The 27,211-nt window shown below is 41.5% G+C and overlaps 1 protein-coding gene across 1 annotated transcript; it reads left to right on the top strand.

Annotated features, from left to right (window-relative positions):
- The first annotated feature begins 2,702 nt into the window (after window positions 1–2,702).
- On the top strand, window positions 2,703–25,519 carry tmem125a (transmembrane protein 125a). Its single transcript, XM_086089581.1, has 2 exons — window positions 2,703–3,045; window positions 24,012–25,519. The coding sequence occupies exon 2, from the start codon at window positions 24,344–24,346 to the stop codon at window positions 25,043–25,045; it is 702 nt and encodes a 233-aa protein (XP_085945707.1). The 5' UTR covers window positions 2,703–3,045; window positions 24,012–24,343; the 3' UTR covers window positions 25,046–25,519.
- The last annotated feature ends 1,692 nt before the right edge of the window (window positions 25,520–27,211 follow it).

Genomic DNA, 27,211 nt, shown 5'->3' with positions numbered 1-27,211 from the left:
TGAATGAAACACTTGATCTAAATTTGGAACGTGGCCCCGAAGGGGATGAAATATTGAATGTGAAGAAACAACGGCGGAAGAGGCAGCCTGCTGATGACGGCAATATTAAATATGATATAAACTGGAAAACAAATGAATTATGAATCAACATCGATGTTTGTTTCTTCAGCTGTATTAAAATAATTTGTGCATCATTGTCAGGGCCGGCCCTAAGTGAGTTGGTGTCTTAGGCGAACGTGCAGATTCAGCCCCCCGGCGGCAATAATTAATTAATTAATTGATTGAGTAATTAAATAAATTATAAATATATATATATATATATATATATATATATTAGGGATGCACCAAAATGAAAATGTTTGGCCGAAACCGAAAATGAAAAATTATGCCAATTTTTAATATCATTGCATTTCTTCTTTTACTTTTGGCTTTTCCCTTCCCCTTATTTACATTTACAGTACAGTACAGTATTTAAACAATACAATTACCTTACCTTACCTGTTGTGGTGTGAGGGCATCGGTGGATGATAAATGCTATGTAAATGCTACCTTTAGTTCAGTGCTGAGTTTGTGCATTTTACATTGGGCATATTGTTAGACTATTCAGCGGTCCTTGCGTGCGTTGTTTAACATCAGGCACAATGCTGAACAGCTAAGGAGGGTCCTCATGCCAGTATTTACAGAAGTAGTCACGGTAGTTACAATTGCACAATAATCTCCTTCCTAATTCCACTGTGGTTTGTAGCACTGCATGTTTTTCTTTGCTGACTGGCACTGTTGTCTTTCTTTGGGCCCATGGCAAAGAAAATTGTCGGGGAAAATTCAAAATGCACTCGCGAGTATGGAGCACCTCTGGGAGTCTTCACGATCTGACTGTAAATGAGCAGTGCATCGTCTCAACTACTGCAACGTGAACATTCGGCATTGCTTGGCTTCGCTCGGCTTCACTCGGCTATGCGTTTTCAAGGTATGCTCAGCTTAGCTTGCTTTGCTTGGGTGTCCGATAATGAGTTCAAACTCTGAAGCATTTTTTACTCAGATTTTTTGGTTGAAGTCCGAATTGCACGAGTTTTGAGGTTCCACTGTATATATATTTGATAGCAGACTACACAATAAATACAACATTTCATAGATAACGGCAAATAAAAAAGAAATTCAAAAAGTACGCCTTTACTATATATTTGTTCATGTTAAACCAGCAGGCAATTCTTATCTTGTATAAATTATGGTAGACTGGCTGCTTTATTTTAAAGCTAGTAAGCTATGCTTCGCTTTGGTGCACAGAGTAGCATGGCTGTAATGGTGGAGTAAACAAGTTGCAAGCAAGCTAAAAAGCTAACGCTATTTTCACGTTTATTTTTATAGACAATGATGATTGACTGACATACATGCGTCTACCCTGGGCGGTTTTTCCTTCTCCTCTCACTGAGGGCTTGGACCTTTTTATTGTAAATGTTTTAGGGATTTTTTAAAAATCTTTTTTTTATCTGCAATTTGATGCCCCCTCCACTAGATGGCGCCCTAGGTGACTGCCTAATTCTCCTGTGCCCAGGGCCTGACCATGGTCAATTATAGGATTAATAAATAATTGGTTTATCAATTCATCAATCTATCTATTTTCTAGCACTTGGCCTGGTTGTGGAATTTGGGTGAGTAAATGAAAAGAGAATACTTTTTAAATTAGGTTTGCGTGAATATCGATTCCAGGTATTGTATCAGGCCGATACCCATCTTATTTTAAGCTAAGGCTGTATTATTTCTATAGCACATTTCATATACAAGGCAACTCAATCAAAGACACAATCAGATTCAACAAACACAACAGTTAACGACATTCAGAAGCAAAGCAAAGAATACAAAAGTAGTTTACACAAAGTACTAAAAAAGAACATACATTGACGACATTAAAATACATAACAGAAGACTTTAAACATTTTTAAGAGTCAAGAAAAGCAATAAGAATAGTTTTTTTTTTTAAACAAGTAAAAGAAAAAACAAAGCAAAGTTTTTAACCTGGATTTAAAACTTATTTACACTCGGGACTGACTTCACTTCTGTGGCAAGCTTATTCCTTTTGTGTGCAGCAAAATGGCTAAACGCAGCTTCACTATGTGGCTCCACTATTGACCCAAGTCTGCAAATCTTAGGTGTCTGTACTACTCGCGATGGTGGCCGATACCAGTATCGGCCTACTCTTGTGGCCGGTTTACAATAAGGAACTTGAAATTAGAAGAATAGAAAATTGGCATTAATTCCATGCAATTTGACGGAAAATGCCATATTGGGATTCTTTCTATGTTTTTTTGTTGGTTTCCAGTTTCAATACGTGATTTGTGCATAAAGAGAACTATTTTTTCTCCCCAATTCTCTTTATTTTGCTTGTCAGCATAAATTGCATTGTGCAACGACAGTTTTATCAATTTAGGATTTTTTTTTTTAAAGATTATTATTATTATATAAATTAAAAGTTGGTGTTTGAGAAAATTTGAGTAAAAAAAAGAAAGAAAACAAATGCTGGAACAATAAGGTCCATTGTATCAGCTATAATCCAAGTCACAAGTTGCATTATCATGTAACAATCAATGACTTGGAGCAAAGCATGCCTCTTCAGATGTAGCCTACTGAAAGGTTTAATTAAAACACTATTGCGGTGTACTTGAGTATATCCTATCACAGAGAAGGTAGTGCAGTGAGTTCCCGAGTCACCACAGGCTGCTCTTCCCCACGGAGCACTCGCGTCGGTGCAGAGGTCGCTCCACCGACCGTGTCCCCTCCCACCCGCGTCCCGTGCCGCCTCGCACTGCCAATCCTGCAGCAGACCAGGGGAAGTCCGCCCGTTGCTGGTGCAGATCAGGAAGCAGTACAGAACCCTGAGACAGAAATCGGAGCTACTATTAGACTCGGTGATCCACGGAGGCTCGGATGCATGCACCGACTGCTGCTGCCACTTCGCAACCGGAGACACACCTGGAATTCGGATAGAAAGGACGCTCTGAGCAGTGCAGACTGAACACCGGGGAACGACACGCATCAGCTGAGTGCACAGTAAGAATGGCTATTGTGTTAACTCGGCAAAAGAGGAAGAAATTATTATTATTTTTTCCCCTGTTGACAACTTATATTAAGTTTTCTTTCATAAATTATGAATATCTTGTATGTTTGGTTTATGGCACAATCTTAAATCTTGGAACAATAATAATACATTAATGGTGCGGGGGGGAAAAGCGAAATATAAAACATGGGCTTCAGTTATTATATTTTGTAGGCATGTATATGTATGCTACTTTGAAATAACATAATTTAATGTGGACTATAAATTAGATGCAACATTATACAACAATATATATTACATGTTTTAATTCAAGAATAGTATTTCACAATTCTATTTATTCATTGTTGCCTAATTTGTTTTCAATCTTAGAAAGGAAATAAAGCATGGTAACATGACAATGTATCATAGCCTAACCTTTGCACTTGTAGGGTGGCCCACAATTACAGTGCACAGATAAGCACTGTACTTCCTCACATGCTATACGTACATTGATGTCAGTTAGTTTCACTGCATTATGGAAACTCTATTAACCACACAGAGTGGAAGTAATTGTGCCACATGGTTCACACAGATCAGTCAACACATTTAATCTACGAGCAAAGTTAAATTGTTTGAACTGTATATGCCACTGTGCAAAAAATTAACTTAAAAATCATCCAAGATATGGTGAAAGATGTGAAAACAAGTCAGGCTGAAAACATGTGATAGTCCTCATTAGTAAGGAGCCTCCGGTCAGCAAACAGCATTGGATGAAAGGGCTGAAGGAAAACAGTACTGGTGATTGAGTCTGGAGATGCCCGTGTGGAGCGGCTGGGCTCTTATTGGTGAGGCAGTTAGGTGTTTATGTTTGTGATACTGGTGACAGCCACTGAGTGCAACAGAGACAACGGCTGAATCTTAAATATCCTGGCGAGAGGTGTCTAGTTTCTCAGCAGGTATACAAAGTCAGGTTACTGTGGTGTCAGTTGTATCTGGATTCTGGACATCTATATGTGCACCTTCCACCTCTGTTCATGGCTGTACCACTGTGGCAAAACCATTTAAATTCAGCTAATTTGGAAATGGTAGCAAATTGTGTAGCCTAATTGTATTGCAGTAAATTTAAAGACCCTGTAAAATCATTTTCATGATTTGTTTCTGGATACATTAAATATGTTGAAAGATAAATGCTGAAAACGTGCAAGATGGGCAACAATTCAGAACAGACTAAAGTTACTATCATTAACGAAATATCTACAACTAAATTTGAAAAAAAATTATTTTTGTTAACGAGTAAATCGAAAAAAACTGAAAACTAACTTTAAAATTAGTAAAAATGTCCTTTGGTTTCATCTTTGTGAATTAATATCATAAATCAACTTTCAGAGTGAATTTTAAGTAATGCAGAACAATTGTGTACTGAATTGTTGAGATATAAGCATTAAACTCCTTTTCAGTTTCTCAGTTGTTTGGATTTTTGGGGTGTGCCTAAAATGGGGCCCAGGGACATTTGGGCCAAAGTTATAAGTTGGCCCTCTCCTGCTGTGTGCTGTTAGTTCATCTGTGGCTATCCGTTGCACTTAATAATGAAAGATTGGCCCATTTCTACCACTAGAGTTTTCAGATAACCATTAAGCTATATCTACAAGCCCAAAAAAATGCATCTTCCCTATAAAGTGTTATGCCATGATGAGTTGGACAGTTCCACTGCAAAGTGGATAATCTTGATAATTATGCGTCTTAAATGTATTCTGGGGACAGGAATTAATAAACTTCGGCTTCATCCTGTCAGCCCTTTTTCTTTTCGGATGTAACGAATATATGTTGTGTTGTAAATTGTTATGTTGAAACTGTCACAATGATTTGTCCGAAAGGAAAAATTAATGAATAAAAAAACTAAAACAAAACAAAACTAGCGATTGTGCTATTAGCCGTTAGTAGCTATTGGCCACTAGTGGGCTTGTTGACCGGTTTTGGGCCTGTCCAATACTCCATATCCTTGCTCCATGCGCCTTGCCTAGATCAGATCCACACAGCAGAGACACTTAATGGAAAGTTAACTGTTTATATGTTCGATTTTTCGTGAGCTATTTAGTTTGCTAGACCGCGGCAGGGTGGTCCCATACATTAGCGCCTTGCTTGGTTGGTGTGTCTTGGTCCCCACATAACAGAGGCACTTAAGGAAAAAATAACTGTGTATTTATTAAAAATAGCGGCACAAGTTTTTCAGCCTGCAGGCGACCACTGACCTTAGTTTCTTATATTTATTTATTTATTTTCAGTTATTCACATTTACTTAAAACATTAGGTATATTTTAATGTGCTACTAGTTTTTTTTTTGTGTAATATGTTTTTTACAGCAAATGTTGAGGTAAATTTTAAATTTAATTAATAATTAAGATTTACTCAGTATATTAATGTGTTTAACTTTATTTTATTTTAAGTCTGAAACTTGGGGTTGTCATTTTTTTTCTGCACTTAAATTCGAAGTAAGTTGTATTTTATTTTGTAATTTGAGTATGTCATCGGCTTATTAAAGGTGGCATGGTGGTTAACTGGTTGTCACGGCCGCCTCCCAGTGCAGAGGACGTGAGATTGAGTCCGGGCTTCGGCCTTCCTGGGTGCAGTTTGCATGTTCTCCCCGTACCTTCGTCGGTTTCCTCGAACATTCTAAAAAACATGCATGGTGGGTTAAATTAAGTGTGTAAATTGTCCCTCGGTGTGATTGTGAGTGTATGTGGTTGTTCCTATTCATTTCAACAAATTTAGTAACAAGATGTATTGGGTTAAGAGTTTGGTATAATTAAGTAAAGTCAAATGGAAAAAATGAATACAATTACTATTTGTTTCATATTGGTAATCATTTCATGTTTTTAAGATTTACTAAATAGGTAATGGCTATGACCTAATTACAATAACTAAATCTTACTACATTACCGTAAAAAACTTTATAATTACATTTAGTCAGAGTTACTTAATATTTTCCCACATGTAATGCTTAGTTGCATCATGTAAATGTTACTTAATTCTGGTGAGTGCGATATACTTGATACAAGTCGTTACTACAAAGACCAAGATTTCTTGCGAATACAAATAAACGAAGAAGAGGAAAAGGAGACGAAGAAGAGGTTGTGAGCATGCGCACAAGAGCAATGCCCTGTTGATTCAAGGTATTCCGATTGCATTTTTATGAACCAGTATTCCGGTTATGAAAGGGGTACCCAAGGGGCTTATTCAGGTTTTTTAGAAACCCAAATAAGAGCATATTCCGGTTATTGCACACATTTACCTTTCAAAACAACAAATGTTGTCAATATTCGGGTTTTAAAAGGGTTATTGCCTGCATGTAAACGTAGTCAGTGAGAGACTAACCACAACACAGTAAGACGTACTAACTACTGCCAACATTAAAACATGTTATCTTAACCCTATAAAGTCTGAACCATGAAATAAATGAGAGAAAATTCTGATTATTTTTATTTATTGGTCCTTTTGAACAAAAAAATAATAATTCTTTTGAAAATCAACTTCCACATATGCGTTTTGATTTGTGTCATATTTGATACATCCGGTCACAATGCTTTAAATTTGTACATTTAGAACTGTCAAAAATATAATAATAAACAGACATATCAACCACATTAGTATTTCCAAAAATCAGAAAGAACATTTCCCAATAATAAGCATAGGTGTCTCTCCTTTCTCAAAATGGCTATTGAGTGATCTTGCAAGGTCGCTGGAAAAGCCATCAACTGGGTGATGCTGCCCTCTAATGGATTAGCCGTGCAATACATGTGTTAAATCATATACACCAGGGTTTTAATGGGAAAAAATATGATACGTTTGGCTTTATAGGGTTAAATGTCGTTAACATGTTAAGTTAAATGTTTGAAAAAAATGAGAAGGTATGGAATTTCATGTAAGGATCGCTTTGTATACTTTATGTCTTCTTGTAATAAACAGAAGAAATAATTATGCATGCCCACAATTGTTCCCTTTGCTTTACTGTGTCATGTTCTGCTTCTTTGTTCATTGTTATCATGGATTGGATACACTGTGTCACGCTGATATGATGTCACACTATTTACATAGCTGATGTGGATATTGCAGCAGAGACTGCAGTAAGACCCAAGTCAGATCAAGGTTTACTGCTCTGAAACTGCGGAAATTAGACGAAAAAAGCCTGGAAGTGAGTGTGATGAAGATGAGCTGAGTTCGCAGTCGACTAAAGCAAATACTGGACGAGGCAACTATGAAGGAGGAAGCTGTATTTATAAATAAGGACATGCCAAATTTGTTTATGGTTTTCTCATGTATCCCATTTGATTACTATGATGTCAGAATATCACAGTACAAACAATGTAAACATCACAACACTGAAATGGCTGTAGCATACTGTGTATGTGTTTTATATGTGTGTAAAAAGCCACGAGGGCTTTGCGTCATGCTGAATTACCTTGAAGCACAAGCACACAGGTCTCTCATTGCAACACCACAACTCCAAAGTAGACAGAGAGATAAGAAGTTCGGGAGATAAAGAGTCCTGCTGGTGCAACAGAGGGCGTACGGAGTGAGGATGAAGAACGAAATGTGTGAAAGGTGGGCAAGATAAGCGCAGGATACAAATGGAGATGAGGTTGTGTGGAGGTCTTGGGCCGACTGAGGTGATGCTGAGCCGTAAACTGAAAAACGAGCTCATGCAGAAAAGTGGAGTTAAGCCATTTTAGAGAGGCCAGAGTACGCAGGGGCATGAAATTAGGATGGATCTGTTTAAAGTCTCCACTGACATTCATAACCGACTCACAGCTTTGTGTGGCTGTCTATAGTCAGCCTGGAAGAAAATCTAATATTTGAGAACATTAAACAAGCATGTCAGTTTTGTAGTTTCACCAGTTTCCATTCCACTGTAAAAAAAAAAGAAGAATGAGTAATATTTACTTGAAAACACCTAAGAAAGTTTTTCCACTCTGACTAAAGAAGATTTTTTAGAAGAGGATTTTTCAAGTAAATTATACTTGCATTTTATTAGTTAAAACACACACAAAAAAAACTCAAATAACATTTACTAGCAATTATCTAGTAAATATATTAATTGAATTTTACTCGAATATTATTCGTTTATTTTATAAAATTACCCAAGTCACATTTACTTGAAATTAGTGTGTACTTTGATTGAATTTACTCTCCATTAATATTTTCTACTAACTGAAACTGGACTTACTAAATCTAACATAAAATAACAAAATAAAAGTTAACTGCATCAAGTATCCCATCCTTCCATTTTCTTAACTGCTTATTCCTGTCAAGGGTCACGAACAACCATTCACACCTCGGGACAATTTAGACACTTAAATTAACCTATCATGCATGTTTTTCGGAATGTGGGAGGAAACCGGAGAAAACCCACGAACGCACGAGGAGAACGTGCAAACTCCGCCCCGAAGCCTGGACTCGATCTCACGTCCTCTGGACTGGGAGACAGATGTGATAACCAGTCATCCTCCTCTAATAAGACAATGGCAGATAATTTCAAAGAAAGCCCTTTTGTTTAGTTCAGAAAAAAAGCAAAACAGTCACTCTGCAATAGAGACTTAAATTACAAAATAAAATACTCAGAATTTAGGATTCATTTATAATAAATTAACCAAAGTGCAGAAAAAAAGACAACTCCAAGTTTCAATCTTTGTTGAAAACAAATTGAAATGAAAAATTATACAGGTTAAATGTTAAGTGTTAAGCAAGACACTATATAAGTTGTTGCTATACAAGTCATAAAATACACACAAGTCAAAGTTGGATGTTTCCTGGATGGCATTAAACAGGAATATTCATAATAATTAAATTAATGAAAAGCACACTAATATATTACGTTAGTGTACATACATAGTTCAATTAGTGTATGTCAAATTATAGAAATTGTTTTTCTCTCTCTTTTTTTCTAGTAAAGTTTACTCGTTTTTTAGCAGTTCTAAAATTAAACACAATAATCGAGTAAATCTTACTTAATTTTATTTAAAATTTACTTCAATATTTGCTGTAAAAATATTACATGAAAAAACAAGTAGCACTATACCCAACGTTTTTAAGTAAATGTGAATAAATAAATAAATATATATAATTAGGAAACCAAGGTAATATTTACAAGGACAACAAAAAATAATCATTTTTTATCAGTGTACACATTTTTGGTGTGTATAACATTGGATGAGAGGGGCCTGCCTCACTCATAATTTATACCAAGTGTGAGGGCTCTCTGCTGGTGCGTCTAGTTGTTCTACACTAAACTCATCTGAGCATGCATGTATGGACTCATTTGTGCATTTGGAAAAGGACCCTCAACAAACTGTTCTTAGTAAATTTAAAACAGACTTGTATATCAAGAATGAAGATTCAGACATTCATACGAGCCATAGTCTACAATATTTATCTGAATTTTACAGCTGATACTGACATCCTGTTTATCACACACAAAAAAGGAAGGACAGGTCAATTCACAGTATGTAGCCCATATACTTCAAACCACTTTTTTTTTTTTATCTTGTCACAACACAGCAGACAGGTCAGGTTTTCAAAAGATCGGAGATTGGTGATCGGCCAGAAAATTGTGATCGGTGCACCCCTACCATTTATTAACAATTTACAAGCATAGAGTCTTACAAAAAGGCAGAATCTTGAAATACGGCGAATACTGGCGGCCTGTCAGGCCTATGAAGCACTGGGGGGAAACACTATGAATATATTTTTGCTAAAGCCAGCTACTTGTTACCTTGATGTGATTATGATCAATCTGCTTAACTAATGAGCAGGTAAATATTTGCTTTATATGGTATCGTTTGGAACCCTGGCTGACCAAGTAATAGTTTTTGTAAGTCATGGGGTCTGGCAATGTATGGAGGACCAAAACGAAAAAAATAAACAAATGACTAAATAAGTAAATAAAAGTTAAAATAAAAATGGATATAAAAAAATAGAATTCAAAAATTTAATTATATATATAATTAAATTTTTGAATTATATTTTTTTATATCCATTTTTTTATATCCAAAAAATATAATTCAAAAATGTAATTATATATATAATTAAAATTTTGAATTATATTTTTTTATATCCATTTTTATTTTAACTTTTATTTACTTATTTAGTCATTTGTTTATTTTTGTTTATATATATATATATATATATATATATATATTAGTTTTTTTTTCATTTATATTTATTTTGTATTTCATTTTTTAATTATATTTTTTATACACGTTTTTTTTTCACTTTTTATTCATTTATTTATTAATTTAGTCTTTTATTTACATTTAATTTAGGTAGTTTTGGTCCTCCATAGCTATGTACATGGCAATAGCAATGTGTCAATAGCTAGTAGAGGGGTGGGGAGATGAGAAGGGACATTAAATTCTTCTTGTGAGTTAACTTGACCATTTTTACTCTATGGGGTAGATGCCACGGACTTCCGACTTCCGGGTTTTACACATCAGCGCCGTTTCCGGCCACGTTCCAACACTCGCACCCCCACCCCTGCGCCCCCCAACTGCGTGCTCCCGCTCATCGGCGGGAGGGCGTCTCGGCTATTTGAAATGCTTCGGACACTGAGACAGACACTACACACTCGAAGCCTCACACCCGTCAACGGGAACGCGCAACCGAGGGGCACAAAGGCAGAAGTGCAAGTATTGGGATAATTGTGACCCATACGTCGCAAACCGGAAACGGAAACAAAGTTGATGGGTGAAAACCCGGAAGTTGGAAGTCCCGCCTCAGCTGTGGTATATAGTCCATTGTATCTTGTGGCCTCATGGCTGCCTCAGCTGTGCATTGTGATTGTTATTTAAAAAAAATTATCTAGCGTTTGCCAACCATACTGAAAATCCCAAGAAGAGCACTGAAGTTTCAGCACTGTCCTCAGTCAGAGCTTCAAACATCCGTTTCCCTTCCATGCCACACAAGCTTTCTCTCCTCTCCCTGTGGCACTTGGCACCAGTGCCCATCACATAGACAGATGGAGCCAACCCTGACCCCTTGCCTCGCCTGCAGGGACGCCAAGAGAATCAATGCCTGACTAGGAGAGGGGGCTGTGTGAGTGAGTAAAAAAAGAAACGAGCAGAAGAGTGTATTGCTTTGTCACCTTGGCAACACATCACTAGGTTTCCTGTGGACTGCCCTTCAGCCCAACCCATCAGCCCTGTGATAAAACATACACAGCATCTTTGTTGGATGTGAGTAGAGTATGTTAACATCGACAGCATTCTAAATATAGAGAAGATTTGAGTGAAGTATCACAAGATGAGCTTACATGCCAAAAAGACGTCTGTTCCCAAGGTGGCAAAGTAACTTTGTTCAGCTGCTTTAATTGTGCTGTCACATCCTTGTAAGGCGCAATCTGTTCTTTCCTGGCAGAAAAAAAGCGAAATAAAACTTTATTTTATTCTGCAATAAACATTGGAATATTTCCCCATATTGTTTAATGTTTTGCTTTAACACCGCACCGAGCATCAGCAAATTTAACAAAATCTGTTTACTGTATACTTTCTTAGTCCCTCTGGATGTCGCTGCTACCATTTAACCCATTTTGCTGACAGATAGTCTGATTAGCATATTGCCAGACAACCAATCTTGAAGGAACAAAGTATCAACAATAAACTAGGACACTAATGGCCAGTGGAATTAATTCAGGCCCAACATAACAGAGGGGGGAATACCGGAGTCCCAAAGCTTCCCAGGTAATTGGAGTGCAGCATGGTGCAACCCCGCCACCCCCACCCCAAAGTATGTACAGTGTTCATTTATGTATTATTCATGCTACAGCTCCTTTTGTGACCTTGTAAGGCTAATCACTTCCAAGAGGCAGACAATGAGAGATACAGATTGGGATTTATGTTTGAGGTTTCTGATTATCCTTTTAGTTTTCCCATCATAACTCGTAAGTCATTTGCATAAAAAAAAGAAAAGAAAAAAGAAGAGGATATTCAGTCTGTCTTTAGTCATTTCATTCTCTGCTGCAAGCCTGAGTGGCCAACATAAACTTATCATTCCCGTCACTTCAAAGGCACCTATTTTGAATATTTGTCATGAATAGCATCACTTTTAAATGAATTTCTCCATGTTAAGTTCCCACTTTTCAATGAATAACTTATTTATTTCCCTGGGAGTTTCCACTTTCACTTTTTATTGACCTTACGTTAATGCTGCTTGTTTCTTCAGGGCCAGCAAGCCTTTTTCTGCTGGTCTAAACGCAATCAGAAGCAATAACCTAAATTTACCACCTAAATTCTAATTTGTTCCATGAAATTGTATTAATTTATTCACACAGTCTATTGTTTTCATTTTGTAACGTTTCTCTTGGCTTCAATGGTCACCAATGTTAGATTGTTTTGTCCAATCATATTTCAGTCTCTAATGGATCTATTTTCATGAACGGTGCAAATCTGACGAGGCCTCCGGTCTAAATCTGTGCAGAAGCAGATTAGACCATGTTTTGGTAATTTCATAGACACGCGCAAGCTGGCACATTTAAAAAAGGGTAGTTTGCGTTGTTGTGGCTGTGAACACAGCCAACTAGTTGCCACCAATCAAAGCGGATCCTGTAATTCCATTTCAATGCACTCTCTCATCTTGCATGGGGAATCTCTGTGAGGAAAAGAAAGCAATCAGTAATACTGTAGTTCTTGAGATCGTTGTTGGTCTCGAGACATTTTTTAAGTGGTCTCGTCTCGCAGGTCTTATCTGAGTCTCAGACAGGGTGGACTTAGGATTTTTGATCCAGACCAGTCGAGACCAGGCTGTAATCAGTGAGAAACACAAAATGCAGGTGCTCGCGCGCTGCCTTCCTGGTGGCGCCAAGAGTGCCACGCCCCCTGCACCCAGAGAGTGGATGAAGACAGGAGATGCAGTGCCACCGAAAAATTACACAAAATATTGTCAAACTCTTTTGTAATTAAGTTTAGTTTCCAAAACCATAAGGAGTTCGCTTGTAAAGTGACATGTAAGCAGAAACACTGTTCCAGTGCGTCGGGCAGTAGATGGAAAGGATCTTAACAAGATACGAGGGTTGTGGCTTGACGGAGGATATAAACATTGTCATTTACCATTTTGTACCGTGGATAATTCTCAAGTTGGTAAATTATGAACTTTTCTTTTCTGGCTTTTCTTAAGGTGATGGTTGATGGCTGGATGACGTTGACGTTAGCTAGCTGTGTGGGCTAGCTAGGTGATTACAACTGTGCCAAGTTGTAAACAAAACACAAGTAGTATTTTTGTGACAACACACTGTGGTACATTCGGAAATTAATAGGAGCAGAGCACAATTTGACTCTCCGAACATTCCGACTCTCAGTGTAATGCACAGACTTCTGAGCGCATTTCCAACAGCACCCAGTATTACAGCCAACGTTAGCTTGTGTAGCATTGTAAAAAGCACGGTAACAAACAATAAACACGTCGGGTATTAGGTGTTACTTGGGAGGCTCTTATGCAATGGAAACGTTATTCATTACACCAGCAAATGGGTTGACCAACGAGGAATATTTGTAATTTACAGCGTCCTCTGTTGGTGCTTTGGCTGCAGAAAGCAGATTTTAAACATTTCCCCCTGGGGAATGTGTGTCTTTAATCCTGTGTTTTCTCAAACCAACCAGAGAGTTCAAAAAGGAAAAACTCTTTGAATTCCCCTCCAGCAGGGACTGGATTTCGTTCACAGGAAACAAATAACTCAGCGCCTACCGAGACCTAAAAGCCTGTTTAGCAAGCAAACAAGCGATAAGACTGCTTATCAGTCCTCAGACCATCTTTTATCTACAGGAATCAGCCATGTGTTTTTGCAAACAACGCCCCTTGGAAGTTATACGGTACAACAGTGTCCTCCAGCGGTCACTATCGGTATTATCCTCAAGAATCCTGCCGCTCCTAATTAATCGTTTATCTTTGTACACAACCTGTATGTCTATCTGAAATGAATGATGTGTGTAACTTTTGCAGCCATCTCAGTTTAGCTTTGCAGATTCAATAACTTTATGATCGCGGTAATGTTTGAAATGTGTTCAGAATGATAAATGAAGCATCTGGCTTGTCAATTCTGATAAAAAAAATATCAAATGCTATCCCAAAAGCTTGGTCTTAGTCGACCAAGTCTGCTTCAAGCGCACGGAAGAGGCGGGACTACGACTCCGACAGTTTAAAAGCCAGCGCGCAAAGGAACTTCACCCTCTTTTTCGCCTCTCTTCCTCGCTCCGCTCTTCTTCGCTCCTCTCCCTCTTCTCCTCGTTCCCTCTGAACTCCTCCCCTGACCATCACGAGAGACGTGGTCGCCGAACACGCTGAGAGAGACCACGTGGCTTCCTTCTTTGAGCCCCGAACTTGAGCCACGCCACGCGCCTCAAAGCACGCATCACGCAAGGACTCGCAACCACACTGCGTGTCCCAAAACGCGCTTGTCTGTTCCTGCCGAGAGCCGACCCACCTACCTTCCACTCTCTGAATCACGTAGCGCCCAGCCGACCCGGTTCCACGACGGCTGTTGGGCACTGGCCGCTGAGCCGAGACGCCCCGCAGCGCCCAAACCAACTGACTGCGGCCTTTCGGGGACTTGAGGCTGCCGTGGAGCCGGGACAGAGACTTGAGACTGCCGTGGAGCCGGGACGGGTACTTGAGGCTGCCATGGAGCCGGGACGGGGACTTGAGGCTGCCGTGGAGCCGGGACGGGGACTTGAGGCTGCCGTGGAGCCGGGACGGGGACTTGAGGCTGCCGTGCAGCCGGGACGGGGACTTCAGGCTGCCGTGCAGCCGGGACGGAGACTTCAGGCTGCCGTGCAGCCGGGACGGGGACTTCAGGCTGCCGTGGAGCCGGGACGGGGACTTCAGGCTGCTGTGGAGCCGGGACGGGGACTTCAGGCTGCAGCGGCACAGGCAAAACGGCCGGGGGCTGCAGTGGCACAGGCAAAACGGCAGGGGGATGCAGCTTGGCTCTCTGTTGCCTAATATTTCGCCTCCTTTGAGCTGGGGCTTGTGCTTGGCTTGGCGGTGCTTGGCTTGGTAGTGCTTGGCTTGGCGGTAGCTAGGTGGACGTGGCTTGGGGTGGCCTGTCTGAAGCAGACTTGGCTGAGGCAGACTTGAGAGCAGGAATCAGCCTGCCACCATGGAGAGTGAGGTGCAACAGGGATACTAGAAACCGAGGATACAGAGACTCAAAGAACATGATGAGAAGAAACGGGATTAGGTGAGGAACCAGGTGAAGTGGGGACTAAGTCTTGACGTGGCAGTAACGTGGGGCTATGAGGTGCACAAGATAGAGACCGGAGTGATGAACATGGCGGGGACCGGGGTGACGGGAAGTGACGTGACATGCAGTTAAAATAATCCGCAAAAAAAAACGTGACGAAAACATGTAAGGATCAAGAGTGCTGGTGAAAAAAATCAGTGTCTAAATCGGAACTGGAATCTGTAAGTGCATTAATCAAAAAAAGAGCCTTCTTCATCATCATCTGTGAAGTCTGTGTCTATGAAACAATGGGGTGACAAAATAGTGTCATAGGGCAAGGACTTAAGTGAACTAAGGAGATTGGGTGAATGGGGAACAGAGGACAAGGCGGAACCAGCCAGAGAAAAATAACCTATATGGAGGGAATGGGATTGGGTGGCAGGCTGACGCGCTTTCGAGCCGCCGGTCGGCAACGAGAGCTTCCCGCTGGGTCCGATCGTGGTCGATTCATTCTGTCAAAAGGTTGGAGTTTGGTGGAGGACCCAAACGCAGGGAAGCAGGGCAAGGAGGCAGAGGTGATGTAAAAAAAAAAAAAAAGGAATTTAATTATACAAAACAAAAGCGAACTCCAAATGGCAAGTGAAACAAAACGTGGGGGGGGACAACAAGGCAAAAAACTGGCAGCATGACGGGAGGAAAACGACAATGAATCGACGCAGACAGGGGAGACAGGAGACTAAATACACACACACACTAACGACACAACAAGACATACCTGGGGCAAGACACACGAGGAAGGGCAGGATTACATTTAACAAGACAAAGGGAGACAAACAAGGAAAAACAGAACCAAAACATGACAGCATTACGAGAAAACTCCCAGCTCATGTGAGAGCCTTGACTCCCTGGCACTGCTCGTTCAGACTCTGACTAAGGATATCTTACCGGGATACGTGGAGTCTGTTAAAAATGTGAATGTTGTTACACTTAACGGGTAACCTCGCGGAGCTCATGGGCGAAGCTGCAACAACAGCCCCAAGAGATAATTCACTCCTTCGAATGCTCGGATGTCTAACAGTGAATCTTGTGGCGCAGCTGAAGTTGAGCGATGCGGAGGATTGCAAGGTGAAACACCAGCTTGAAGTGGCACGACAGCAGAACCGTGAAGCAATGGAGCAGCTGGAAGCCACTAACGACCGAGTGAAGGTTGAGATCCTACTGGTTGGCGTTAAAGCACAGTTAGATGATGCAGACGCTGCGCATGCTGAGAACTCAGACAGCGATGCAGACAAATTTGCATCCGACGATGACTCTCCCCAAGAGATTGGTGAGTTAACACGAGCTCTTGCATCCGCCAAAGACACAAACCGAGAGCAAGAAAGACTGAGAACCGCTGCTGACAAAATTCACAAAATGAAATCAGAGGTGACTGATCTGACTGACCGACCGACAAGAGACCAACTTCGACAAGTCGAATCAAATTACTTGCGGGTTAGTTCGCTCTTAGCTCAGTCATCCGACGATGTGAAGCGCCTCCAAGTATAGGTACAAACCCTTAGAGAAGAATGCAATTTTGAAGTAGACCGCTCGTACGACCTGCGAATAAAATTAGCGTTGACTGAAGCCGAGGTTATCCGCCTCCGACAATGCCAGCAGGACTATGAGGCGGAATTAGCTCAGATTAAACATGAGTTACAGTGTGCGCAGCAGTTAAATAATGTTGCCAGAGGAGCACCCCTTTTGGGAGCCCCACCTGCAGGCAGACCTCCTGATCCCAGATCCAAAGCACCACTGCTGAAACTGACGCCAGAGCCCGACACCGGTTGGAGGACGCCGCCAGTGACCACGTCCGCGTTAAGCCTGGCACCGCCACTGGACACGCAACCACGAGGTTTGGGACCATCAGGTGTTGACAGTTTCCAACGTGGACCCATGTCGACTCCCCCGTTGGAGAGACACATGGGCGTGGCCTGGAAGGATTAGGACAATCTGGCTCGAAACATTGCCAAGTTCGAACCGAAACCAGGGGGGTCCGACAACACATCAGAGTGCCTGAAAGACATTTACTACTATCTCCAGAGGTTGCCATTTGATAAAAATGACTACTAGCCGCGCAGTCAACCGACTGCTAGAACGGCAGCCTGCTGATGTGTTGTCTGATCCTTTGGCTCTGCATCAGGCCATGGCACGTGAATTTGATGGCTCTCCTGAGTTGATGGGCATGGAAGTCGCCATCATCGACTACCAGAAACACCAGATCTGGGCCCAGGTGCGGCAGGCTCTGCCGACAACACTCCCGGGCCATGACTGGTCTTAGCTGTGCACTGTGACTCGGGCGCAGCCACCACACATGGAAGCAGGCGCTCCCACAGGGAACTGGGACCCGACACTTTCCAAGGCAGGACCACTCATGTCTCCTTCGAAGAACCGGCTGCGAAGCCGCGACATCTTCCTGTGTGACCTTGATCCGCCACCGGCCGACGCAGGGTACACCCCTCGCATCATCGGAGGTGTCCAGGTGCAAGGTACACCCGTTTTTGACGCTGTCCTCGCCTTGTGGGCTGACAAATCAGCCACTTCTACAGCTTTTGCTGATGACTTGCGGAATCATGACCCAAACATTTCTTTCGTCTCCAAGTCTTGCCGGTTTCCGTTGAACATGGAACCCCCTCTTTCCATTTCTGCAGTGGGCGTGTGTGCCTTAAACCTTCAGTGGACTCAGCGCTCACTGACCCACTACTTCGCCCCACACCCTTTTGCTGGGTGCAGACTTGCTTGTCCGCCCTTGCCGTCCAGACACCATCAACAATGTACTGTGGTCCCTCACCAACTCGGAACCTCTTGCATGTGTTCCCAGTCTTCCGAACAGGAAGTCTGGACAAACAATCCGTTCCAACTTCCACAACATCACTCTAACTGTGCCTGTGCTTGGATACATTCCACCTGACTTGTTCTTGACTGAAGACCCCGACGGCCGGAGACTCACTAGGCCATCTCAAAGTGTCACAGTTAAGCCTGCCGGTCCCACCAACGATGAAAACATCGTCCAAGTGGACCCCAACGATCAATACAAGTTAGCACTCATCTTTGGTAACAAACAACACACCTTCACCTGGTGTTTCTTCGGCTATGCTAACCCGCCGGCCGAATTCAACATCTTCCTCACCAAGATGTGCCCCGCTGCCGCCGCCGCCAGGGGCAACCTCAGTTATGTAGATGACATAATGATGTGGGGCTCCTCTTTGGATGATCACTTGGGGAAAATTAACCACGTTCTTGGACAGCTGTCTTCCGTAGGCGCCAAACTGTCCCTACTGAAAGGTCAGTGGTGCCGCACAAAGGTCAACTACGTGGGGATCTTGGTTGGGCCAAACGGGATTGAACCACAATCCAGCCGTATTCAAGGCCTTCTTGACATCAAAACCCCCACCGATGTTTTGAAATTTTGCAGCTTCCTGGGCGTGTGCAACTTTCCACACCAGTTCATCGAACACTTTGCTGACATAGCACGCCCTCTTACTAACTTCGGTTGGGGTGTAAAACAAAACAACGCGATGAACACGCTAAAACAAAAGTTGGGCTCTGCCCCCCTGTCTCGCGTACCCCGATTACAACAGGGAATTTTTCTTGGAAGTAGGATTCTCCGACTATTGTGTGAGCGCAGGTCTAGACCAAATGTACGACCAGGACAAACGTGTCGTGGCGTACGCCAGTAAAATGTTGAACGGCCCCGAGTTGAAATACTCTGACTGCGAAAAAACCCTGCTTTCCACAGTATGGGCAATAAAGCATTTCTCGAACTACATTGGATGCCAAAAAGTAACTATTGATACAAACTATCATCCGGTTACCTTTTTCAACAACCCATGCATTCGAGATGGTGTTGTGACAAACGTGTGCATTGCCGGCTGGCTTATGGCGTTACAAAGTTCCGACGTTCGGGTCCGGTACACAAAAAACTCAAAGTTACTGCTGGGTACTGATTTAGCGATTTGCCAAAACTGTGTGTCGACCTCCTCGACCCCGCCGACAGACGTCGCCGTTACACCGATGCCGGAATTCTATTCTATTCTGAGGAACATGTCTGCAAGGACATGCCTACAGCTTATGTGGATGGCTGCTTTTACCACCACCAAACCCAGCTGCAGGCTGAGGTGGACATCGCTTGGGTCAACGACACACCGTGCAAACCACAGCCATTTCAATTAGGCCCTCACTCTTCTCAATATGCGAAAATAGCTGGCATCCTGTTCACACTCAAATTGGGAATTGAACACGGTGGTTACTTAATTCTGCTTGTTAGCGAGAGCCACCGCATCGCGATAACTTACATTGATGTTTCTGTATTTGGCAATTTGTAATTAATGGTTGTGTTTTTATAGTCAGGAACCCAGCTGCTGCCAACAGGATCGAGCAGATTCACCTCCAATGGGCACTAAGGGTTAAATATTCGGATTCACTGCATGCCAGTGGGTTAATTCTATAGGTGCTGTCCCCCCCTGGCTGGGCGTGGGCGGGTCTGCCCCTCTGTTGGCTGCTGGGTGGCGGCTGCGTCTTGGCCGTTCCCTGGGTCTCTTGGTGGGTGCTGCGTTGCGGGGCTCTCCCTGGGGTCCGGGCGGAGCGGCGCCGCTCCGGCGCGGTCCGTCGCTCTGTGCCCGGTGACGCGATTCGGGGCCTGTGGGCCGCCGGGGTGCCCCGTGGTTCCCTCTCCCCTCCTCCTTCCTCCCCCTTCCTCCCCTTTGCTGCCTCTCCCTCCTCGCCTCTCCCCGCCCGTCCCCCGCCTCCCTGTCACCCTTCCTCCTCCTCTCCCCCTCTCTCTGTGGCCCTGCCGCTGCCCCTTGCCCTTCTTGTCGTCTCCTTCCCCCCTCCCTTCCCCCTCCCCTGTACGCCTTCCTTCCCCTCCCCTGGGCCGGGTGCTCCATCCGTGGCCCGGGTCTCGGCGCTCCGGGGGCCGGGGGGGGGGGGGGGGGTTGGTGGTTTTGGTGTTGTGCCCCCAGTATCCAGGGTGCGAGCCCTATCGCCCTGCCAGGCTGGTCCCATATGCCCGCCCGGTTGGGGGGGGGGGGGGGGCGCTGCTGGTCGCTCCTCACTGCACTAGGTTTGCACAATACACTTTTATAGACATATAGGGCACATAACACACTTTGGGGGGGTGGGGTAGGGTATATATATATATATATATATATATATGTATATATATATATATAAATATAGTATATGTACAGCACACATGCATATACTCAAATGCAAAAAAAGATTTCATTCATTTTGTTCTTTTTTCCATCCATCCATCCATCCATGCATTCATCTTTTACCGCTTATCCGGGGTCGACTGGGCCGGACCGAGCTTCTCACCCCATCTCTAAGGGAAAGCCCGGACACCCTGCGGAGGAAACTCATTCCGGCTGCTTTTATCGGGGATTTTGTTCTTTTGGTCACAACCGACAGCTCGTAACCATAGGTGAGCGCAAGAAAGTAGATCGACCGTTAAATCTTCACCACAACGGACTGATACAGAGCCCGCATCACTGCAGACGCTGCACCGATCCGCTTGTCGATCTCCCGCTCCATCCTGTCCTCACTCGTGAACAAGACTCCAAGATATCTGAACTCCTCCACTTGGGGCAGAATCTCATCCTCAACTCTTGTTGTTTCCTTTTGTTGTTTTTAATTGTATTTTTCTTATACAGCCTTGGTCTTGTCTCCATCTGCATACTCTCTAGTCTGGAAAATGTCTTAGTCTGCCTTGGTGTGCATGGTCTTGACTACAACGCTAGCAAGTATGGCAGGGCCGCAGCAATGTGTCACTGTGCTTGGTTGGTGTGGCAACAGACAATGTAAGCAGGTCCCGTTATTAAATTCATAATTAGCTGGTGATAAATTTTGGTGAAATATGTCTATGGACCTCATACATACATATATATATATATATATATATATATATATATATATATATATATATATATATATATATATATATATAAATATATATATATATATATCCCCACCACCTATCGTTCATGTGTTCCCTTCCTTAGCTGTGTTCTGGCCAGATTGAATGATTTATAGACTATAATAATGATGAGATTCAAATGAAATCAGTGTTAGACTATCTGCGCCGATAATTAGTCATCCACAACACAATATGGTACAGAATGGTCAGCTATATTCACAGACAGGCATTTGCACAAAAATCAGTATACCAGTCATGTACAGTATTTCCAACTTTGTACCCACTGTGACATAAACACCTGACTCACTGTTTTGTTTTGTTGTGCCACCTGACTCTGCGCTCAGCCGACCAGCTGGGACTGCGACTGGCTCCAATGCATTCATATCTTTTTTGTTGAGAAGTGAGAACAATGGTAGTGCACTCACAGTTGAGAGGTTTAACTGTTGTGTGATTCCTCCAGATACTCTGGCCTCTAAGAAAAATATACATTAGATGAACTAAACACTATTTTTTTTTTAATGTGAGTATGAACTGTTAGCCTATATGTACCCTGCAATTGGCTGACGACCAGTCCGGGGTGCGACCCGCCTCTTGCCCAAGTCAGCTGGGATAGGCTCCAGCACACCTCAAATGAAGAGGATGTGCAATAGAAATTGGAAGAATGGATCTTTTTTCTTTGTCAGTGGACAACAGTTGCAACACTAACTTGCAGTTGGTCTGTCAGATACAGGATGTGAAATGCTTCAAAGAACAGCATGTTGCCAATAAACACCCCACCTCCCTGCTGTAATTACCGTACTTGCCAGTTGCCACGTCACACCCTTTGTATGTCCACTCGCACTCCCTATGTCAGTAGTGTTATTGTGCTTTCTACAAGGTGAACACTGCAGACACTCATAAACAATGTATGTAAATCAGTTTCAGAGAATCACATTTTAATTATTTTAAGTCTTTTGTCACTAAAACATGATCTCAGTCCTGAATGTGCAATTATGTTTGTCGAGATACAGGGTGTCGAGTTTTGATTTTGCTGAATTGTGTTTTCCTCCACAGAAAGTGTAACTCCTATCAGCTTCTGTTGGGACGTGTGATCTTGTGCCACACATTGCTGAACTTGATAGATATGAAGCAGTTGCCAGGTTTTAGACAAGATGCTGAGCCATAACCTTGAGGATGTTTGTTAGCATGTGTGCATACTGCACTGTATAGATTTGCATATGGTGGCGTGATGGGGCCTGTGATGAGCTTTAAAACTGTAGGAGATAAAATATGCTGTGGTAAGACAAAAGGAAAAGAGCATCTCAGATAACTTTAAACTTTTGAAAAAATGCTGTCAGGAAACAAAATGCCTTGATGCTGGTCAATCTTGCAAATTTTAGCATTCCTCAAATACCAGTAGATGCAATTATGTCCTCTAGTGGCTGGAGTAGCACTGGTATGTCCACTATGTTAGAACTGTGTGGAGGTTGTGAAAAACAGCTCCCCCATTTGGAAAAAATAATAATAATAAGCATTTACCAATTGTTTTCTTTTAAAACTCATTGCTGTTGCAGATCCCGCAACAGTTATGTGTGAATTCTGATGATAAATGCTATAAATGTTCAAGAAAGAAATACATTGAAGACTACTGTACATTTTTGTTTGTACAGCACAGGATATCATGGCAATCTTTTATACCATTCACCAAAGAGAGCTGTGAGCACTGAAAAGATAATATCAGGGCAATCTTACTGGATCCTTATTCCAGAAAACCGGTTTCTGACCAGGAAAATTTAAATAACAGACCAAGATATCCTTCATCAAGATGTGAAGAAATCCAACATGGCACCACAATAGCGGTACCTATTTTGAATGTAAAATGTCAATATAAATGATGTTCACTTATCTGTATTTATTAGTTTGGTTGTCAGAATGACAATAATCTGCATTTATTACGTACAAAATGTTCTGCATATAAAAGCACGTAAGCCTATATCATCTTACAATAGATTTGGTCAAACAAAGTGACAAAATCTGTCAAACAAAAGTATCATCTTATCAAATGTTTTCAACAAAATCAATAATCAGATCTACAACGTGTCTGTTTTGATAAAAGCTTTGAGGTGATTATGTGACATTATTATTTCACGCCGTGATACTGTATTGCACATTGATTTTCAAAATTGTGGTACGGGCACCACTAGTGATACATGGGCTACCTGTAGTGGTACACAAAGAAATCACTACCCAAGTGCAGTTCAGTTGTATTTTTTAAGTATTTAATTCTTAAAACGTTATATTTAAACATTTATTAAAGCTCAATGTATTAACTTGTATGTGCAATACATGTTTATAGACAACTTGATTAAATTGACTATGATTTACATGGATATCCTGTCTGACTCATTTTACATAATTCATAAACATATGAAGTAAAGATGTAGTTTAATATGCAAGTAGAACAAATCTGCGGGAAATGAATCTAAGTCAGTTTGATGAAATTGTGTGTGTTTGTACATTCTTCACACTGTCAGCCGATGTTGCAGCTGTCTATGTAGCAAACCCACATTAGCATAGACATAACAAGACACAAAATGTTGGTTTTAAACAACCACAAAAATAAAACTGCTTGGATATAAATAGAAATCAACTGTGTGTATATTCAAAGTTAATTGAATGCAATGTCATAAATGTGTAGAGCAAAACTATAATATGGCACTGATGCTTCAATGCACTTTTTACCAAAACTCGATATGACAGTAGTAAAATAAAAATGTCAGCCTATAGAATCCAATGCAAATACATTTATAGTATAAAATGTATAACCAATGTGCCTTTTCTTCCAGGTGCTGTCTGCTGCCTGTTGCAAATTTTCCTCCAGCTTAGACGACGGGACCTGAATTGACTCTAAAAGTCTGCTGTGGATAAAACGATATACAGGCAAGTGTTTTTAAACACACAAAGCATTGCATCCGATTCCCATGCAAAAGCCTCTCAAGTGACCTCGGAGACCTACATGTTAGCATCCAAAGTGACCCCCGCTAAAACCCCTGGGCTTGCTGCTCCCAACAGTACTAGCTGTCAGTAAAGGTGACACGGCTTGAAAGGATTCTTAAGTGGATTCTTTTTCCTCTGTGGTGGTGGCGGCCTCATTCATCAGGCTGGGAGTGGCAGCAGGATGCCTGAACTGGACGATATTCCCCCCCTGAGGGGACCTAGAAGCCCTGAAATGGGCCTCAATGACCCCGCTGACCCAATTCAAATTCAGCACGGCATCCTGGAGGAACAAGTGGAGCTGTGGTGGTTCAGAGAACCCGGCAAGTCTCTGCTGTGCTATTCCATCGCCGTATTACTAATCGTGGGCTTTGGGCTCGGAGGTGTCAGCCTCCTCTCCACCACCACCAGCGTCTCGAGCGAATGGCGGCTGGGCGTGGGCACAGCTCTTTGCTTGCTTGCCTTGGGGGTTTTGCTCAAGCAGCTGCTCAGCTCAGCCGTGCAGGACATGAACTGCATTCGAAGCCGACAGCAGATTGACATTCTGAAAAGTGGAGGATTATCGGATTTCCTTGTGGTTTTGATTGCTGGAATGTCCATGCTCATTTGTGGAGGGGTTCTATTGCATCTGGCCCTGGTAAACCATATGCCCAAACCTGGACAGGCACTAAATGATATGTACATATCTGGTGTGGTGTTGGTGACTGGAGGAGGAGCTGCAGTTCTGGGCGTTGGGATTTACTCTCTTGTGGTCATCCTGCTTGAGCAAACACGGCATGGACGAAGATTTGTGGACAGGATTTTGAACATCTTCACCATTTCTGGACATATGGACCACCGGGCTCGTAGTAGAGAAACTACCTCCAGTCTGGCTAACCTCATATGAAATTAAACAGCTTCTTTTAGGATCCAGCTCCTAATTTCTGAACTGACTTGCTGTCTTTTTAGGGGACAAAAATGTGAAGATGACACATCTTTTCCAAACTGACATTTTGCTCCATGTTTGTCAGCAGCAAAGCCAAACTTAAGCAAAACCATGACATCTACTGTATGTGAGATGAAACAAAATGAAAAGATAGAAGACTAACACAGAGTGTCCCACTGTTTGAGCACATGTAACAAGTACAAAACCGCATAATGCTGCCTTTAAAAACTCTTATTTGTGGAAGCGTTTAACCCTATAAAGCCTGAGCCATGAAATACCGTATATGAGAGAAAATTCAGATTTTTTTGTAAATAGAGTATTCATTGGTCCTTTTGAACAAACAATTATTTATTTATTTTAAATCAACTTCCACATATGACTTTTGATTTGTGTCATATTTGATATATCCGGTTACAATGCTTTTAATTTGTACATTTATAAAAGTATCCAAAATATGATAATAAACAGAAATATCAAACATGAGTATTTCCAAAAATTTATAAATATGTTCTATTTTAAATGTTTTAAGTGTCCCAAAGACGTATTCATATGTTTTTTAATGTTATATATATATATATATATATATATATATATATATATATATATATATATATACTAGAGCATATAAAAGGCTTTGATGCAGCCTCTCAACTGCAAAGAACGGTTGAAGAAATGGTAGTTATTACACAAACGGCCAGCAGTTGGCAGCAGAGCAAAACATATCAACCAGAGCCATGTTGAAAAAAAGCTCTTTTACTCACATTTCTAAATAGATTTTTGAATAATGATGAAATTTAGCTAAAGTCTATTCTAATGCTAATTGCTGCAAAACAGAAAAAGATAAAAAAATATATTTTATTTTCCGGATGAAAGAAGAGACTAATCTTTCTTTTGGTAGTGTTCCATGATTTTATAGCAATAGAACACAATATTCTGTGGGCCTTTCAAAATCTGTCAACAGCCAGTAAAACAGCCGGGAGTGAAGGGGATTGCTTCAGTGAAAATGGCTGGCTTATAGGTGTCTCTCCTTTCTCAATTTGGGCAATCTTGCAAGGTCACTGGAAAAGTCATCAGCTGGGTGATATTGCCCTTTAATGTATTATCCGTGCAATGCATGCATCAGGTCATATACTTCAGGGTTTTAAAGGGGAAAAATGTTACACATGAAATAGAGGGCTCAAAATGTCTTGTATTTAATATGATACGTTTGACTTCATAGGGTTAACTGCCAATGTCAGTTCTGACTGGGCTACATAGTCCTAAAATGATTCTGATGCATTGATAAAATGTAGGCCAAATGCTAAAAACATGGCATTTCCCCCACCCCCCAAAATGTCATTGGGTAGTTTCCTGTAATGCCACAAATCTTACCATGTGAGTCACAATTCATGATACTGAGATAATATTTAAATTATATATAAAAACAATTAAAAAAATATACTGAGATAATATAATCTCAATGGGCGGTGCAAACAGTAAAGTTCTTTGCAAGGCTCTCATTACTTGATACAGAGATCCTGGTGAAAAACACATACTCAGCAAAAAACAAACAGGTATTGCCAGTAAAACTGGCAACGTAAAATGGCTGACCTCTGGCTTAAGTACGTATAAAAACATAATGTTTTTTCCATAATGCCATGGAGTATTGACTTCTGTATGTGCCCGTGGAATTATGCGAAAATAGCCCATGGTATTGTGGGGACAATGTTGATTTTACCATTTGGCCTACATTTTAATAAAATGTTGGAATGATTTTACCAATACGTTCAATGATGGGTAAAAAAACGGTGGATTGTTCTGCTGAATTCATATTCCACAAATACAATATTAATCAGAATGCATTGTTTAGACTAGTGCGGGCACATAGAACATATTTTTGTTGGACTTGACTTAATTTAAGGAGATTGGTAAGGGCACAAAGCACATACTGTCATTGATGGTTTAACATATTTAACAGTTGCTGATTATTCATTTAGAAATCAATTCACGTCAATAGTGATTATTTGACTTGTGGTATAAAAAACGTCCTTCCAAGTGATGGATATCAAGTCAGCAGCACGGTAATTAGTTGCAGGCTTTTTCACAGTCTTGAGGTTTAGGTTTCAAATCTCAGCTCTGTGAGTTTTT

Source organism: Leptonotus elevatus, chromosome 11, assembly GCF_054856555.1.
Source record: "Leptonotus elevatus isolate MCC_2025b chromosome 11, RoL_Lele_1.0, whole genome shotgun sequence".
NCBI classification, from domain to species: domain Eukaryota; kingdom Metazoa; phylum Chordata; class Actinopteri; order Syngnathiformes; family Syngnathidae; genus Leptonotus; species Leptonotus elevatus.
Note: the sequence above shows the minus strand (reverse complement) of the source record. Positions and strands in the feature narration are given on the sequence as shown.

Excerpts from the sequence above, each read along its gene's own strand:
- tmem125a (XM_086089581.1), top strand. The coding sequence starts at position 24,344 with ATGCCTGAACTGGACGATATTCCCCCCCTGAGGGGACCTAGAAGCCCT.